The sequence below is a fragment of the Vulpes lagopus genome, chromosome 4, assembly GCF_018345385.1.
Source record: "Vulpes lagopus strain Blue_001 chromosome 4, ASM1834538v1, whole genome shotgun sequence".
Classification (NCBI taxonomy): Eukaryota; Metazoa; Chordata; class Mammalia; order Carnivora; family Canidae; genus Vulpes; species Vulpes lagopus.
In genome coordinates, this window is record NC_054827.1 from 81,030,692 (window position 1) to 81,049,710 (window position 19,019).

Consider the following 19,019-nt stretch of genomic DNA (forward strand, 5'->3'; position numbering starts at 1 on the left):
TGAAAATAAATAATAGGTACATTTAAAAATATGCTTACTTTTATATTTAAGAGTAGGAAAATATGAATATATTGGAAATAGAAAATGTAGTTTTCTATATACTTGCTAAAACAGTGGTTTTTAAAATTTCATTAAAATATACATTTAAAATATACAATATACATTAAAATATAGTAATATTTTTAAAAAGACCTACATACCAACAAAAATGAATAGTCTTTATGCAAGAGACACTACTGAAAACTTTATATTCTATGGTTTTATCATCTCAAGGTTTCATTTGTGATTTATCAAAATGTTTTTACCTTAGCTCCAAATTCCACAAGATTTGCTAAGTTCTGCACAGATTTAGCCACTAATATCAGTGTTCTTGCAGCAATAGGAGATGGGGAATCTATAAAAGAAAAAATGGGTACAGGTAATGACACAGACTCCAAAGGCATTTTCAGGGAAAGCAGTATAAAGTTTAACACTTAAACATTTTTTTCCTGCTAAAAATACTGACATTCTTGGAAATGACATGACCTGTATAATTCACAAGAAAACCTGAATTAAAGGGGGGGGGGGGGAGTTAAATACATTTATCAATACTTCTAGTTTGTGAAAAGCTGCTACAAGACTCAGCAATTCTCAGCTGGTTGATATTTCCCATAAAGCTTTATCTTTATTGCTAAAAACACTGTCATTCCACACACCTGCTTCATGATAATTCACAGCTAATTCCAACCCCTTCAGGTTAGCAATTTGCAATCTGAGCAATTCCCTATTACCAACCTCCAAATGACTACAAAATCACTTTAGAGCTCAATAACAAAGATAAAATCTGGGACTTCTGCTTTATATTGAAGAGAAAAAAAATAATAAACTTAAAATATCACAGAATCAAACATAAAGATTAGTCCGGAAACATTTCCCTAGAGAATGTACATAGTATGGTGTAAATGAAAACCATCTGTAGCGATTACATATAAGCCCGGAAACATAACAGAATTATGTAACTAAAAATGTATAGGTAGGTCTGTCTGACTGCGTGATTTTAGATTAATCTTAAGCTGAACTGTAAATAAGTATAGCCTAGTGGTTTGGAGGCCAACATTAAGATAAACTAATCTCTCCAACAGAATGCTAAACCCTTAATTCTTAATACAACCATGGTTTTAACCATTTTAATAGCAATAGAAGATAATGACAAGAGATGTGATGACTATAATAAGGTAAAACTTAAGATGCAGTCCGAAGTATTTTTAAATACAACTTTGAGCTTCTAATTACTAAAAGAAAAATGGTTCAGGTTCCTTCTGTTGTTAATGGCTCATTATTACATTTGTAGTCACAAATAACACTGTTCACCTTTCTTTGAAAGAAACTTATGGCATCTGAAAGTCCTTGCATAATGGACATATGGGCAGTAAGCAAACTAAATCTGGTTTGTTGGAGTTTAAACTGGCCAATTAACGTTATCTAACTGGTCACAAACCTCTATCTCTCAAGGGCCACTGTCAAGTATTCATAGAGTACTACTGCAACTGTAGTTATCTTTTTAATTTGACTTTAAAATACAGCTTGCAATGGTAGTGACAGGGTCTGGCATGGGCTAAGAGAACACAGAATCCTCTTCCCAATTGAAAAAGCCAAGTTGCAGAGTGGAAAAAAGTCATCATAATGAGAGTTGGAGACAAAGGTGGGAATGGGGAAAAAGTGATACGTGTCTAATCAAGCCACCTCAGGTTTCAGATACTAGATGGAAAGAAAAGCAGCAAAATGCAGAAGGTAAAGTAGCAAAAGGAAAGAAGGAGATAAGGATGCATTGGAATGTTTTATATCAAGTCTTAGAACTGGAGAATAATAAAAAATCAGATGTAAAAGAAAAAATGAATAACCTTACCAAAGAATATGAAATTTTATTCTAATTTTTTTAATTCCAAAATTTTATCAAAAGCTGATTACCTGAGATGATATTAAACATCCGTGGATTCAGGATGGCAGGACAGATAAGTCGAAGAAAAACAAAACCACTGAATGGGAGGGAAATTTTTTCTTTTTAGAAAACTACTATATATGTTACATAAAAATAATAAACAAAAAGTTTAATACTTGTAGAACCATGAGCTTTGAACTGATGTAAAAAGCCCAAACAAAGCTTTAAGAAAATAGCTTAAGTATCTTACTTAAGGTACGTGTATCTGTGCTTCTTACACTATTTACTTTTCCCAAATTTGGAATTTTCAGTTTATTTTGGGAAGATGTAAGTTACATCTGTAACATTTACTGTCTTGACAACTCCTTTTTATTCCAGTATACTTACTCTGAGGAAGCAGTAGCTTTAGGAACACTAAGATTTTCTGAAATACTATAGGAGTATGAATTAATCCTTTTTATAGAGACAGGCCTATATGGTGCTAAAACTCTCATTGTCTCACTTCTTTCTTTCCTTATTTTAAATAGAATAGCCAAATAAAATCTGTTATAAATCAAGTTGATTATAACTGATTTTGCTGGTGAATCCTAAAAATAAGAATCCATTCTAGTACAGAAAAGTGACTTCTTGATAAATGGAAATGTATACAATTGAATGCTATAAATATAAAGCTTTTATTAAAAAGACCTCACTTTTCACCTTCTCCATTACAGAGAGGATAAGTCAACTTTACGACATTTACTTTCCAACCTAATGACAGCTTACTACTTTTTGGACTCTTAGAAAATAATTGTGTATTATAATTGCAATAAATGGTATCTGAGAAGTAACAATCATCAGCTCATTTATGAAGAATCTTGCACAAATTTGCTTGAAAACATTTTGATACTTGTTTGAATTTGAACTATAACCTATAATTTAATCATGAAAGAATTTCAGTATACAAATCTATTTTCTGTGAATTTGTAGAGGTGATTTTAAATTTAAAAGGGATACTAGGTACATACATATATATTTAAAGGCTTGTTAGTAGGGACAGAAATCATCACCTTGGGCATCAATGCCCCTTAAAAACCCTATCGTGTCAGACGATTCACACAGCAGAAATTCCTGCTGTGTTTGCTTAACAATTATATTTGTTTGAAACAGTTTACAGAGGCTTTAATTTACATCACACACAAAACTGTGCTGAAACTTATGCCACTAGTGAAAAAATAGAGAATCTGTCATTCTTTCTTATGTCATATCATTACTAACCAAGAGAAATACTCTCTACGAAGAGTAGAAGCCTCTTTACAAAACTTTGGTTGAGGGCAGGATTAACACATTTTTTCAAAACTAAATGTATGCTATTGGTGTCTTCAGTGGTTGTCTAGTTTTTGTTTGTTTGTTTGTTTTAATGGGATATAACATGACAGGAGGATGTATTCTACTGAATCTATTATTAGTAGACCCCTATATATTCTCTGATGCTTTGACACTGATTTCCAGTGGTCTTCAGTGGGCCAGGTGTACCTACCAAAAGCCTACAATGGTGTCAGCTCTGATGACACCATTGGTTCAGATCTGACTGAATCTTAGAAGGCTGGCCTTTAGTTCTGCCTTAGTACGACCCCTTTCTATATAAAGTTAAGCAAACAATTTTAACTTCTACAGATCTGCTTCCTCATCAGAAAAAGTTAAAATAGTGATATCAAAGTGTGTCCCGCCGCTGTACAGAAGGTACAACATCCTGTGACTTGCCCAAAGCAATTCCTCCTAATTACTGTGTGGCAAGCTCACTGGAACTGGAGGTTCTGGCTTGGAGTTTAGCACAGAACCACTGCTACAAACCCATCAGTCAGCACCGCAGTGGTTCCATTATTGCTCTTCCTTGGTAGCACCACATCAAGCTCTGTCTCACTCCTGCCACTCTCCCCTTCCCTCTTCTTCCTCTCTAGATGTATGTACATGCGTGTAGGTAATGTGTATACGATTACTACTATATAAAGTTAGCTAAAGAGTTTGCTGGTTATGTAACTTTTAACCTTTCTGTCCACAGGATAAAAATTCCCAATAGTGAATTGATTATACGTAAGCGTTGAGGTTTTCAGAAATGCACAAAGTAGCTAAATATCTCTTGGTAACGTCCCCCCAAAAATAAAGTTAAAACTTAGTAGCTGTCCGAACTCAGCCAATATTCAACAGGGTTCTGAGATAAAAGAAAAAAGTCTTGAGTTGTATACTGTTACTCCAAATTTTCAGCCACTCTGCATACTATACACAATGATATATAACAAGTAAATTGATGAGCCTTACCTAACAACTCTTGTTCTCATGGTGGTATTTGTAGGCCACTTGTGCTGGACAGATTTCTGTAAACACCCATAAATATATCTCAGTGTCCTGCCAAAACAACACAATCATCTCAATACACAAACCAAGGGAAAAATGCTGATCTCATTGCTGCCAGAAGCTTAATTTGGTAAATACACATATGAATGCAACTGGCCTTTCCCCCTAAAAAGTACTCTGCTACAAGGAAGGAAGGACACACTCAGCAAGGGATAAGGAAAACAAATAGTTTTCATCATCATTTAGTCAACTCTTTACATTTACTTTGGAAGAAATCTTACCATTCTTACAGTGCCTCTGTATTAATGCAAAGGGGGGAAAAGTACCGGAATGAGAACACAAAGGAAATAAGTTCAGATTCCAGTGATACGGATTTTATAGGATAACTTCTACCTAAATAAGTGAATTCACTTACACTAAAAGCTATTAAGCAGGTACAAACTGTCTGGTGTCCGTTTAACTATGATATCTATGATCTCAAATCTGAGATTATAAGTCTCTATTCATGACTCAAGTTACTTTATAAACCAGACATGTTAGCCTGTATGAAAACACAATTTTGTTTTTATTTTAATGTAAATATTTCACCACCATGGTTTCTTCAAGTCATTCTTTTGCCTTAAACACAGTTTACCTTGTAAAGACAAAAAAAAAAAAAAAACTTTTTCAGAGTAAAAAACATTAAGATAGTTGAAAAGTTTACATGTTTTAGAACTACAGATTTTTCAAAATGCAGTACCGTTTGTCAAATTAAAATTTCACCACTTACGGTGGAAGTATTTCTGAAGCCATGAATATTTTCTCCACAAGCTCTGAAAGTATGTTCAATAGGTGTGCTAAATTAGTGTTCACATCTTCATTTTTTTCTAACTTTGATGGACTTAACTAAGAGAAGGAATAAATTAATATAAATGCATCTTGGCAATGATAAATGCAAATGAATCAAGGTAATCAAACAGTAGTTCTTCAAGGTTCTCTGTTATTCCATTTTTCAATCTGTTTTAGCTCTTGGGGGGGTGGGTATAAATGGGAATTCTTAAGTAGTTTGCTCTATGGAACTCATTTACCACTGATTCCCAATTACTCAAGTGTACAATAAGCAGTGATTACTCAGCACATTTTAGTTGCTCTGGGATTCATACCAGTGTTAAAGTTCTCTTATTCATTTACCACAGATTTTTAATAGCCACAGAAATTGGATTAGACTTTATTTTTAAAACAGTATTCTCAACTACAAGACAGAAATCCAGCTTTAGTGATCACATACACATAAATACACTGAGTATTTGAGAATAATGATCACCATGTATTATAAAATCTTTAATTATATTTGAAACAACCCTCATATTAAAATAGAAAGGCTTTTCTGAATGCTGTAGACAGAATAATGAACCTTTCTCAAAATTTTTCCAGTAGCCCTTGAAAATCTAAGACTTCTGATCTAGAATCAGTGGAGTAGATTCATCTACGTAAGTCTGAATTCCCTAGCCTGAATCTAAGAATTCAGCCAGAGACTCTCTGCAGACTTACTTCATTTCAGTAGGCCAACTATGGCATTACCCCAAGTTTTCAACACTAAATCCTCAATTTCTTCCCTTTAAGTTAATTAGTAAAAATTGACAACTTAGTGCAAAATTAGCCTCTGACAGCTCCCAATGTACATTATCAAAAGCAATTCCTTGTTTTATTAATAAGCTTCTATCAGATCTTTAAAAAATGTATCTAGTATCTTCCTTCTGTAGTTGCTCTAATTAGCTTCAAAATAAAATGAGACAAGAGTCCTGTGAGATTCCACTCTATCTCTTCATGGTTCATTATGAATTTACACTGAAGCCTTAGTAATCCTAAAAGAATGTTTTTATCTGCTTTTGAATGGATTATGTCCTACTTCTTTACCCCCAAAACCTTCAAGGACACCCCTGGCTGTTATTAGGAAGTGCTTCATAGACCTTAGTAACTAGTTATACAACAAAAGTCTCTAGCAAAACTCCCAATTTATGTCATGTACACTTTCTGAAAGCACCATATACTTTGTACAGTAGGATAAATGAGAAAGTAATTTGATTAATTTCTGGTACAATTTGAGGTTTTTAATCTCAAAGTACATCTTTTTTTAAAAAGTCTGTTTTGTCTAACATTTTTCTAAATGTATTACAAAATGTGTAAATGCTCTGATGAATAATTTTAGAAAGCTAATATATTTTCCTTAAAATGTAATTAGCTATAAAGCATCACCTATTAAAATATGCTCTTTGCTGAAATACTTAAAATATGAAATCCGTACCTCGCAAGACTGCTTGCTTTCCATTATCTTTAATATAGAGTCTTTCAAAGCATGATGAACAAATTGTGTAGCAGTGGCTTTCATATACTGCTCCATCAAGGTGCTTGCAAGTGTTGTGGCTCGAAATAGAGTAGTGGCTTCATCTACATAAATATTTATATTAAAAGATTATTTATATAAAGGATTGTACTAATGTGGACAAGATTAGAAATTAAATGAATTCTTTTTTTTCCCCAAACATAGCCATTTAAGTATGCTTATTTGCAGCAGCACTGAAGTATGGATTATAATGATATCCTATTATTTCTATAAATTTAACTCTTCAAAGGACTGTATTACTTCATTAGATCAACAGGAAAAGGTGTTGACACTGCCAGGAAAAGGTGTTGACACTGCCATATTCATAAGAAAAACCAAAGGCCTAGAATGGTTACACGACTTGTTAGGACCAAAGAGCCACTGAGTGACAAAAATAAGATCAGAATTCAGCTTTGTTATCCACTGAGCCCTCGCTTTGGAAGTTCTGGGTTAATTTCCGAATAAGAACATAGTAGTATGAATAATTAGACTTATCATGAGGGTCACTTGGTAATGTATAAAAATACCAAAGCGCACTATGATGTATTACTGAAACTAATAGGATATTGCATGTCAATAACACTTCCAATTTTTTTTTAAATGCAAAAAATGGGGGGAAAAAAGACCCACAAAATCCTAGTACAAATTATTACCTTAAAAAAATGGCTATTAATTATGTAAAACACAGAAATATTGCCCAAAAAAGACAATCTCAGTGTAACATCTGAACCATCACTTTATCTTTCCTGACAAATCTTATGTCTTTTATATTTTCTAGTTTATTGGGGAATCTAGAAGCAAGCACTGTTACTGAGCCAAAGTGCTAGCTAGAAAGGGATTGTGACAAATTTGTAAGCTGTCACAAAGCACTGTGTGTCCAGGCCACTTAGAAGCTAGAAATAAAATTCAGCTGCCACCTAACTTTTGAGCACTGAATTAGCAAGTAAAATATAAACAAGAGAGTATTGGTAGGCACACCAAACTATGCTTAATAATCAAGCACCCTGAGCCACTGATAGGGGTAAGAAGTCACTTTCTTTTGACTTCTGATGGATAATTTACTAGGACAGAAACCGCCAAATGTTAGCCAGCACAAGGATCAGAACTGACATCCCAACTTTAATTTTTAATGAAGGAAAGACAGAATAACAACGTATTTTGCAAGATGATTTTGTTTTAAAGTATCACACTAAAACATCTGTGCTTTACCTTCCATGCTTATTTCTCTGTCATTTAGTGTACATAACAACAATGATTCGAGCTTTTCATGAAGAAAAATCCTTAGCAGGATGCTAGCCAGTAGTGTTCGGTCCTGTCCACATACATGTGATAAAGCATAGACGACATGAAGCTCCTTTTGCAGTACAAGCTAAAAAGGACACCGAGAAAGATTGTTCAAAGTACACGGCATTAAACATTCTCAGTGAGATTCACAGGAATTATGTTCTTCTATTTAGAAATATGTTCTATTGAATATATTTATTAAAAACAATTTTACAGCCTACACATTTATAGTCTCTTAAGACCAGTATCATACTCCCGCAAGACTTTCCAACTTTCTATGCCTCCCACCATGCACTAAGCTACAACATTAACTATGTTTAACTTAATGGATCTTGTGTTTAAATGTTAAATATTTGTTAATTCCATCAAAAATAATCAGACCGGTAAATAACTTAATACCTCTTTAAATTCGCTGTACTCTTCTTCTGGCATGATTTTTTCCATAGAGTATCGTGCTCGGACACGCAGGGATCCTGGTTCAATACCTTTTAATGGTATATGGGAGCTAAGCAAAAACCATTCATCTGTGGCATGTCCTTTCTGTAACCGGCTCAACTGGCAGCGCATAAATACTTTGATAGAAAAACATCAAATGATTACTTGTCTAAAAAGAGGACACTGTAATTTGTCATACCAGTAAATTTTCCTGACATTTTGTCTTCTCTATGGTGTTAAATGCTTTAAAGGAGTTTTCAGTAGTAACATAAATTCAATACTTGATGCCTGCTTCATTCATCTACTCAATGCCTATTTTGTACTGACTATGGTAGGCAAGATACAGACATGGTCTCTGACTTGCATGGAGGTCACAGTAAGGCAAGGACTCAATCCTGGTACAGTGTGGTAAGTGCTGTTAACAATGGTTAATGCTACCAAAGTACAGAGAAATAATATATAATTCAGCCCGTGGAAAAATTCATTCCAAACAGGTAACCCTTAAGTCGACATGTAACAGGATGTGGAGGTGTAGCTAAGTACAAAGGCAGAGAAACAGCGTACGATCCAAATTGAAGGTACGGTGGGCACTTTTACAATCCGTGGATGACTTACGAGCGCTAAGAAGGCTGGTCTGTCTATAAAGAATATACCAAAGATACACTTAGGAGAGCAACAGGGGCACTTTTACAATCCGTGGATGACTTACGAGCGCTAAGAAGGCTGGTCTGTCTATAAAGAATATACCAAAGATACACTTAGGAGAGCAACAGGGGGGAAGAGTGGAACAGGAAGGGCCTTTCCTCTGTGCTTACTATGGGTTTGGATTTTCTTAAAAGTAATGGGGAACCACTAGAAAATGTTAAGCATTTAAGTAGTACAGAAACGAAAGAATAAATACTTTGTAGAGGAAAATTCAGGCTTTGATCTGTTAATGCGTATCACTTCTTTCCCTAAGCCTGACTTTTAAGAAGGTATTAACCTAACTCACGCTGATGCGATCTAAATCCCACTGCCACCTGTTTCAGCAACAGGCTGGGTGGGAGAAGATGTGCCAACTGAAAACAAGAATCAATAAGGTTCACCAGAAATGAATACAATCATAGACTAATTTAAAGAAAACATGTTAATAGAGGGCTTTTAACCACTTAGGTAACAGTCTATGAAAACAGGAAAAATGTAAAGTAGAAAGAAGGGATCCTGGAAGCACCACAGAAGGACAGCCACTCTTCCTGTTCTCTTGCTCCCCTGTCCTCTGGGGACCGAAGGAAAGAGAGTTCAGTAGCAAGGGCTGACATTTACAGTATGTACAGGTTAGCCATTTTCACCTTTTCTTTCTTATTAAAGAAACTTTTTCTCAATCAAAATTCTTAGGAGTACGAAAAAAAACTATGTCAAACTGTAGTATTTGCACTTTTTAAAAGTTTCACTTTAGACTACATTTCATTATGAAAAAAAGTATGTAACATTTTTACTTCAGAAAGAAATTTCTGCATCAACTTACAGATATCAGGATCTTTGCTTTTCTTTGTTTTATTACTAAGAGTTATCTCAAATCTGTTGATGTCAGGAGGAAGATCACTAGAAGAGAGAAAAAGAATTAAAATATTCTGGCCTCAAATTCTAATTCTTTTATTTCTAGTATCAAATAAGTTCCTTATTTCTGCTACTAAGCAATTTGAAATGCTAAATTTAAAACTAGATTCCAAACATATTATTTGAAATACAGGAATGCAGACAAGCAAATGATACTTTTCCTCCTATCTTTGACCATTATAAACATTTTGTATGTGTGTTAGTATATGTTTTTGAACTTGTCAGTAACACTAATTCCTATTAGGAACTAGGTGAAAAACCAAGGATATAGCACTTTGCTAATAAAAGCAGGGGGAAAAAATGTAAGTACTATTAAAATGCCTGGACTTGGTACCTTATTCTGATAGTTCAGAGACAGACACCCCAAAAAAAAAGAAAAAAAAAAAGAGAGAGAGAGAGAGAGAAAATGCAATAGGGTAAAAGAAGAAGATTTAATGTAATGATAAATGAGACTTACTCAAAGACAAACTCTTCTGACCATACAGGGTTTTGCCCTTCCCTTGCATGAGTTTTTGCTACCTGGACACTATTCAGGTAGATGTTACAATATGGATTAGTAAAATGTTTTACAGGGAGTTTATGGGCTTCTTCAATGTGTAAAACAAGACTGCTGACCTAAAAAAAAAAACATAAAAATTGTTATCCCAGATTTCAAGAATTATGAGTTATGTTTCAAAAGCAATTATTTAAAAAATACCAAAACGGATTTTTCCCCTTTCTTCAGACATTATGACCTGTAATTATATTTTCCTCTTTATGTGATATAATGTAACATTCAAGCATTTAAATTATTTTTTGAAGTGCAGATTTTCTTTTTAAGTTATTCCTTCAATAATATTCTTGTAGGAATTTAATGAAATGCACCTTTTTTACTAAAAAAAAAAAAAAAATAGAAAATGAAATAGAGGAGGATTTTTTTTATTAATAAAAGTAAACAACTGTCATCCCCAAATCAAAATCCTCATCTGGAAGATTTATCTATACACCTTCCACAGCCAGAAAATACTTTCACAACACGGATTATGCCTCTCATTTACAGATAAAGATACAAATCCAAAGAAGCTCAGTTATTCATCAGCTATGATGCCAAAACTTAGAAATCATTCACTTTCTAGCATGAGGGTCTCTTTCCCCCTTAGCACATACTACTCGCATGGCGCAGGACAAGTCAGCCTCTCTGGACCTCACCTCCTCAAATTTTTTTTTTTTTTTTTTTTTTATATTTATGATAGGCACACAGTGAGAGAGAGAGAGAGGCAGAGACACAGGCAGAGGGAGAAGCAGGCTCCATGCACCGGGAGCCTGACGTGGGATTCGATCCCGAGTCTCCAGGATCGCGCCCTGGGCCAAAGGCAGGCGCCAAACCGCTGCGCCACCCAGGGATCCCGACCTCACCTCCTCAGATACAAAATTAGAATAAAGTCCACATTGCAAGCTGTTTTAAAGATTAGAGGTAATACATGGAAATACATAGCAAAGTGCCTGCAGAAGGGCTCAAGGCACGTTAGCTATGATTTTATTGTATTATTTTTTATTCTATTATAGCTAAAAATGGTAACTTCATAGCTGAAGTCTCACACAAGACACAATCTGCAAAAACTGATTTTTCATGGCTTACAAAATGTTAAAATATGATTTGAGAACACATAATAATTATGTGTAAAATTAACTGTCCTTAGGGAAAGGGTCAGACTTTTGGTTACAGGAAATATAATCATCTAAATATTAACCATTTATTGACTTGCAATAGAACATTGTACTAAATTCACAAAGCTTACTGGAAATTTCCACGAATACAACAAGAATCACTTTGGTCAATAATACTGTACAAAATGTTGCTCCAAACTTAAAGAATAGTAAAATAACTTTTTCCAACTATCCAAAGATAACAATACGGGGGGGGGGGGGGGGAAGCAAAGATATGGAGGGTATAGAGTTGACTTTACACACCTAGAAAGTCTAGCTTATTAACTCTCTATAAATTGAACATGTACGACATGTTAAAGTTCAAAGATAGGACACTACCTAAGTTACATAACAGACTTCAAAGGCAATTACTATAAAGTGAAAAACAAAAAAATTTATTTGGAATAATAAAGTCAGATGATCTTTTCAATAATTACCTTAATTGTACTTTTTTGAAATAGGCCAAAATAAATTTTCAATAAAAAACTAATGAAGGTGCCCAACAGAATGGTTTCTGGCTGTTGGTTTGGTATTGTTATTTCAAGTAGAAGGAAAAAAAAAAATCTTTGGTATGTATTCAAAAGATAGCATTATGGACTAAAGTACCCAGCAGGTATATAAAGAATATTTTTTCATAAATATTTCTCCTGTTACTGAACCAAGTAAAAGCATGTCTTTAAGATGCCTGAAAAGATAAACCTCTCTTAAGAACTCAGAAGTGTCTGAAAGGTTACCCAAAACAGTTCTGATAGAAGTAAAGAGTAAAGTAATAAAGCGTCACAACATATAATTATATAGGTCAATTGACATAATTCTTAATTTAGAGAACCACAACATGAAATCAAAGAAAATTAAGTTTCACCTGACGCAGGCGTTTATTAGATGTCCCTGGACTACTTTTCCGTAAATTGCAAAATGCCTGCAGACCTTTCATCCAGTCCTACAAAAAATAACAGCATTTCAAAAAAATACACTATACAATAGTTTATTCAGTTTTCAATAACCAGGGTTTTTTTTCCCCCAAATTCAGGAATTCTTTCCTGCTCCAGACTGCTATTTCTATACTCAGAGTATGCTGCACTTCAATATATTTGTGGCCCCATAAAACAATGATCAAAACAAGTATAATCATCCCTAAAATCATATTTCTGTTGAGTCCCTAAATTAATGTTAAGTATGCCATGAGTGACCATTAGACAAAAAATATAATTCACGTCAAGTTATTAAGCAGTTTTGTATTGTGAAAGGAGGGCTGACTGAAAAACCAACTGATCATGTGATGACTGACTTGATGACTAGCATTCTAATCTTACCTTGGACCATGATGATATAGGTAGAAATGTGTAAGGGGATCTGGGTTAATTTGTAAGCTTTACAAATATAACATGAGGTTCGAAAAAAATTTCATGCTAATTTTCACATTAAATTGAAGCTGTATTTTTAAATGTTTATCTAGTGGTCTGGAGAAAGGAGAAAACAATCTTAGGCTTATCAAAAATAAATCTAAACATTTCACTTTGGCTTACTTACTTCCACAAAGCTCTGCACTGCTGCTTTACTCAGTTATATCCTTACCTTGCTGACTATTTCAGTCTGAACTCTGAATGTTTAGAGGATATCTTTACAGAACAAATTACGCCCTAATCAATTACTATAGCTTTTGGAAATAGAAGAGAGTAACCAAAGATCCCATAGGCCACCAAAGTAACAGAGACTGGAAATACAGGTAGTATTTTTGGACTTTAAGTGGTATATGGAAATAAAAAATATGTAAAATAGTTTACGTATAAATACAGTAAGAAAATGTTCTACTTATACTGAAATGTTATCGAAGTATATAACACATCTTTATTGAGAAAGAGGGAACCTGGTGAAATAATTGGAGCATAGGATACCAAAGGTTAAATTTCTTGACTAACTCAATTTCCAGCATTTAAAAAAAATATGTATCTGTTACTGAAATATTTTCAACTCTACTTTTTGCATCTAAATATTAGGGATAATACCCACAAAACAAGGTTTTCTGTGTTATATGTTTATAGTGTTTATTTGAAATATTTTGCAAAGATTTCAAACAGGACATTCAGTTGTGAACCATAAAATAATGTGGCTCATTCATCAAGTTTATTCTGGACTCTAAGACATTTTCATAATTTATGAATCAAGGACCCAAGCCAAGATCCAGTTCTAAGAGCTACTGCTCCATATCCAGAGTTTTCAAATTATCTTCTATTTACAATAAAGTTTTCTTTGACCTCTTAACCACCTTCAGATTCTTTCCATAGAGTACAAACAAAAAAATATCATATTTGTACAAAATACCAATAAATACCACCCCTGAAATATTACGGTTCGAAAAAATCCAAGTATTTTTAAAACATTCTCTCATCACAGTGATGCTTAAAATTTAATAAAAGTTATAAGGGCATTGCACATGGATCAATGCCTAGTGCTAAAAGTAAGACATCATATGTAGACTTAGAGAAAATAGAAAATTCCTAAAATACTTTTTATTTTTGATGACTGAACTTCTATTTTTAGACCTTGAGTTCAACCAGTGAAGAATAACACTGCTTCTTAGAAAAACTAACTGCCTTACCTTTCTATTGTACTGAGAATATCTATAACCTTTCTGCAGAAAGGACTTTAAATGAACACTTTGAGTTGGCCTCAACATGACAAAGTATTTAAAGGCCAATTTAAATTGGAGTTTTCATTTCTAATAACCCTTCACTGAGTTTTTCTGCATTTCTTTAAAAAAAAAAAAATTTACACATCAAAGTTCTCATTCCTTGAAATAATAAGATGATTAGATTTTCAGTCTTCCTTTTTATTACTTATCATAAATGCAGAAGTTTCCTAGTTAAAAAGAAAACATTGGCTAAATAAAGGTTTGCAGTAATTGAGAAAACAATTAACTTACCTCTGCTTGTTCTGGAGTTTCTCCTGCAAAGTAAAAAATGTAATGTTCTTCACTAAAGTGCTGAACCACTATCTGAAAACAGTTTGGCCTTTAAAATATAAACAGAACAGTTATTAGGAAGCTTAACAAAAAGCATCAAATGACACCAACTTTTAAAAAAAGTCACAACATATAATTATATAGGTCAATTGACATAATTCTTAATTTAGAGAACCAATATTCCACTGTCCAGATCATTAATGAAAAGAAAATGTCAGCTGCATACATTTTAAAAAACTTTTTGTCGGCACCACTGAAATTTTACCCTTCAAAGTTTAAAAATGTTTTATGCTAGAATTGCACATAGCTCATCTAAAACACTTTCTTAAAATTAAATGTTACTAAACTCCTTACTTCAGAATAATATATATTATACATTTATATGTGCTGGAAAAAAGACATGTTCTTAGACCAAAAATGTTCTTAGTGGTTATCTCTCAGTGGACTATGGGCGACTTTCTGGAAACTTTTTTTTTTTCTTTACAACTGACGATTTTTCCTCGTCTTTTAAAATGGAAACATCACCTGCTCACACATATGCTTGTTCTGGTGATTAAAGAACCCAACAGTGGTATACAGCACACATTAGTTTTTGTCCTTTGTCCTCCAATAATATGCACCATACTACAATTCATTCCACATTAGGTACCACATCAGATAGTAGTTTATATCTTTTTTGAAGATATGTTTTTTATCTTTCCAACAAGACTTGAAAATGATCATGAAATGTTTATTAAGGGCCTTCATGTTTTTGAAACTCAAAATTCAATAAATGTTATTTCTATTTCTTGCACTAACCAAAGATTGTATCTTTTACTTCAGTATTAGAAGACCATGGCAAAATACCCAGAGTAAAGTTTAACTTTTATTTTTAAAACCATTCTTTCATGCTTTGAAAATGCTATAAAATAATACAGGTACAAACTGAATACTTCAGCTTCTGAAAGTGCTTGAATCACACTGGCCTTCCTGACTCCATAAAATACAAATAAAACAAAAAGCAACTGTTCAAAATCACTGGAGAACCACCAAAGCAGCTCAGACTCAAGAGGCCAAGATCACAGTGAGCCCGAACTTCTCCACAGCTTTTCCTTTCAAGGTGTCTGCCAATTCCTAAAATGCGCGGGACAAAAAGTTGAGAAACTAAGCAGAAGGAAGGAGCCCCTAAGAGGCTCAAAAACTAACTAGCACGTTCAGCAGTTTCATATTGCCAAGAAAGACAAATGACTTTAGGACCTTTAAAAAGGAAGGCTTTCATCTGAGACTCCTACACATGCCTTCAAAATAAGGGCACCTTTCAAATAATGGTAATTAGAAGGTTTCATAAAATAGGTAATAAAATAGAGAATTTTGTCAGCTAACTACATCTATAAAAGAATCAAATGGAAACTCCAAATTGAAAAATGTAATAAAATTAAGACCTCAAGAAATGCATTTAGCTGCAGAGAGCATATTGGTGAACTGGAAGACAAATAAGAACATCCAGCCTAAGGCACATAAAGGAAAAAATTATGAAAAACATAGAAAACTATATCATAGATACATGGGACACAGTAAAAGATGGAATATGCTAGGGCAGCTGCGGGGCTCCGTCAGTGAAGCGCGAGACTCTTGATTTTGGCTCAGGTCTTGATATCAAGCCCTGCTCAGTGGGGAATCTGGCGGAGATTCTCCCCCTCTCACTCCGCCCCTACTTGTGCTTGTGCACACACATACTATCTAAATAAATTAATTGAATCTTTAAAAAAGATATACCCTGTAATGTGAATCTCAGAAGATGAAAGAGAATGTGGCAAAAGAAGTGTGTAAAGACAGGGTTACCAAGGCTTTCCTAAAACTCACAAAAGACATCAGGTATTGAACTGAAGTAGTTCTACAAATATTAGGATAAAGTTTTATCTAAAGAAAATTTACAGTAGGCACATTTCTGTTAAACTGCTAAAAATCTAAAGTAAAACCTCAACCAGAGAAAGATGAAATACAGTATACCTAAAGAGAAAAAAAAAAGATGTATTATCTCTAAAAGAGAATCATAAAAGAAAAAGTTGGAAGGCAGAAAACAATCCTTAATTAAAACACTGAAAGAAAATAACTGTCAACCTAAACATCTAATATCCAGTGAAAACATCATACCTAAATGAAGATAAATAAATATTGCCACAATGAAAGATTCAGCGCACAAAAAGGTGTAAACATTCCCACATAAATATTCACTACGGTAACTCTTTCACTGAAATGTCTTTCAACCTGTGCTTCTTAAATGATTATATTTAAACTAAAGCAATATTAAAAGTCATAAGTTTAATGTAAAGAAATGGTGTGCTTAGTGACTTCTTAGTATTGAAAATAATCTGGAAAACTTGCACAGCTCTGCAGCTAAAACAGTTCAGGAAAACAGGCCAATGAGCAGTGCTACCTAAACATTCCCTCGCCGTGGCCTGAGTAAGCATGCTGTCATTTAACCTGTGTTGCAAGGAGCTGTTACCTTTCACATTACATTTCACTCAAATGCAGGTCAGGCAGCGTATTGGGTTCTATGCAGACACAAAGCATAAAATGTCCAGCGCCAGTCATTTGTGTCAAAGAAAAAGGTAACTGCATTCATCCACAATTTCCCTTTTCGTACATGATATTTGCATTCTGTGTTACATAATTTGATGTCAATTTTTCATTAGTCCTACTATCTGGTAGAGGTATCTGTTCACGTCCTTGAAATATATTTTGCTGATGCTGTTTTTCTTGGGATCCACTCTTTCTTGGTACTTCCCATCTCTTTCCTAGTAAAGGCCCTCAAAAAAAGAGCTGGTGATGGTATACTGGCAGACTTTGGGAAAAAAACTCAGTTCTTTAAAATAAAAGACTTGTACCATAGTTCCTGTGAACATATCATTTGTAACACCAAGTTTAGACTTGGTATCATTAAATTCAATGTCAAATTCTTAAAAGCCACCTTCAACAAGAAACTCTGCACAAGAAGCAAGCTGTGATCCTGTAGCAAATGATAAATGTGTATTTACTGCTTTTCTGCTTCCTTAAAACTCCTTTCTTGATAGTAACCATAACAGAAATAATTCGCTCTTTAAATTGCACTAAAAGACCTGTTCTTTAACTCTAGCCATCATTTTCTTTTTTTTTTTTTTTTGATACTGCAAACTGGTTTTCAGTCCGCTCACATCTGTTCATAGAAAGTATGTCAAAAATAATTTACAGTTTTTCCCCAACCACTTTTACACAGATGTAGCTTTTATTAGTCTAAATGATTCTAAGATTCTTGTTATTCAAATTTTAAGTATCACTAGGGAATCAATCATTTTTTACCTTCATTTTTCCAAAGTTGAATTTCTGCTTTGAATCCATAAACTATCAGAGCACATTAATATATTTTTATGTTGTATTTCTAAATCTGAGGAAGTTTACCTATTCTTCAACTAATCTGTGATGTGGAAATCATTTGCCAAGAAGTTTTTTTTTCTTGTAGATCTTGTAGACGTCAGCAGAAGTCTCCTTTTGGACAGCTTATGGACTCTGGAATCAAATAGCTCAGTGGTATTCTGATCCCACTTCTTCCCATGAAAGTGAAAACATGTGTAGCTGAAGCAGCCTGGATTTTATTAGACTCATTTTATAATATTCAATGTGGAATTCTGGTCTACAAACAGACTTTTACATGTAAGAGTCTTTCTGTATTGCTTATTTTCCAGAATGAATTTTTGATGTAAAAACCTTTAAATGTTCCTCTCATGAAGTGTCATCATTGATCATGAACTTAAATACTATTTCTACAACATCTTCTTTGTTTCAAAGGATTAATTTACTGTTTTGAATACTTCATATTTTATAATTTCTTTTGGTACTTCTTTGGATGGCCAACAATTTACCTCCAAGTATTTCTCTAATGTTTGCAGATTTATCGGTGTACAGTGAAAATGTAATCTCTGGATCTGTATACAGCCTATCATTTGATTCACCAATGCGTTTACTGATAATACTATCTGAACGCAATCTAATACTATTTGAAAATCATATTTCTTCTATTTCTTTTGCTTTTTGGCTTCAAACATACAATTAGCAATGTCCATACAGACTGTTTCAACAAACAAATTCTCCAACTCTGCGTGAAGCATTTTGGCTTTAGCTTTAGCTCTTAATTCCAAGGTCTCCAAACAAGCTTCCCAAGTATACTTTGATAGTGTAGGAACAGATCTATGGAAAGGAGGGGGTTGGGAGGGGAAGCTATGTGGACAGAGGGACTTTTACTTAAAACTTACAGTTCTTTAGGGATATGGTGCCAACACAATGTGCTTGGTACCACTGATTCATTCAACTTATATGCAAAATATTTAGGCTGAGGAAGAGAAGATTTACTGGATTTAGTTATCCCAATCATTTCTTAAGTGGCCTAATACGTTGAATTTTTTAAATTAAGCCTACTGTTTTTATCT

At 33.8% G+C, this 19,019-nt stretch overlaps 1 protein-coding gene across 2 annotated transcripts in view; it reads right to left on the reverse strand.

The window, feature by feature from the left end:
* RASA1 (RAS p21 protein activator 1) overlaps window positions 1-19,019 on the reverse strand; it is a 112,222-nt gene that overhangs the window by 5,091 nt on the left and 88,112 nt on the right. Inside the window, exons 12-22 of one of the 2 annotated variants that reach the window (XM_041750986.1) lie at window positions 14,539-14,626; window positions 12,478-12,555; window positions 10,387-10,544; window positions 9,838-9,914; window positions 8,298-8,470; window positions 7,824-7,983; window positions 6,537-6,679; window positions 5,022-5,137; window positions 4,217-4,303; window positions 1,948-2,015; window positions 306-394 (exon numbers count right to left, since the gene is read on the reverse strand). In XM_041750986.1, the coding sequence (XP_041606920.1) occupies window positions 306-394; window positions 1,948-2,015; window positions 4,217-4,303; window positions 5,022-5,137; window positions 6,537-6,679; window positions 7,824-7,983; window positions 8,298-8,470; window positions 9,838-9,914; window positions 10,387-10,544; window positions 12,478-12,555; window positions 14,539-14,626 (1,237 nt within the window). The remainder of the gene's footprint in view (window positions 1-305; window positions 395-1,947; window positions 2,016-4,216; window positions 4,304-5,021; window positions 5,138-6,536; window positions 6,680-7,823; window positions 7,984-8,297; window positions 8,471-9,837; window positions 9,915-10,386; window positions 10,545-12,477; window positions 12,556-14,538; window positions 14,627-19,019) is intronic. The other variant, XR_005987194.1, reaches the window with a different exon arrangement.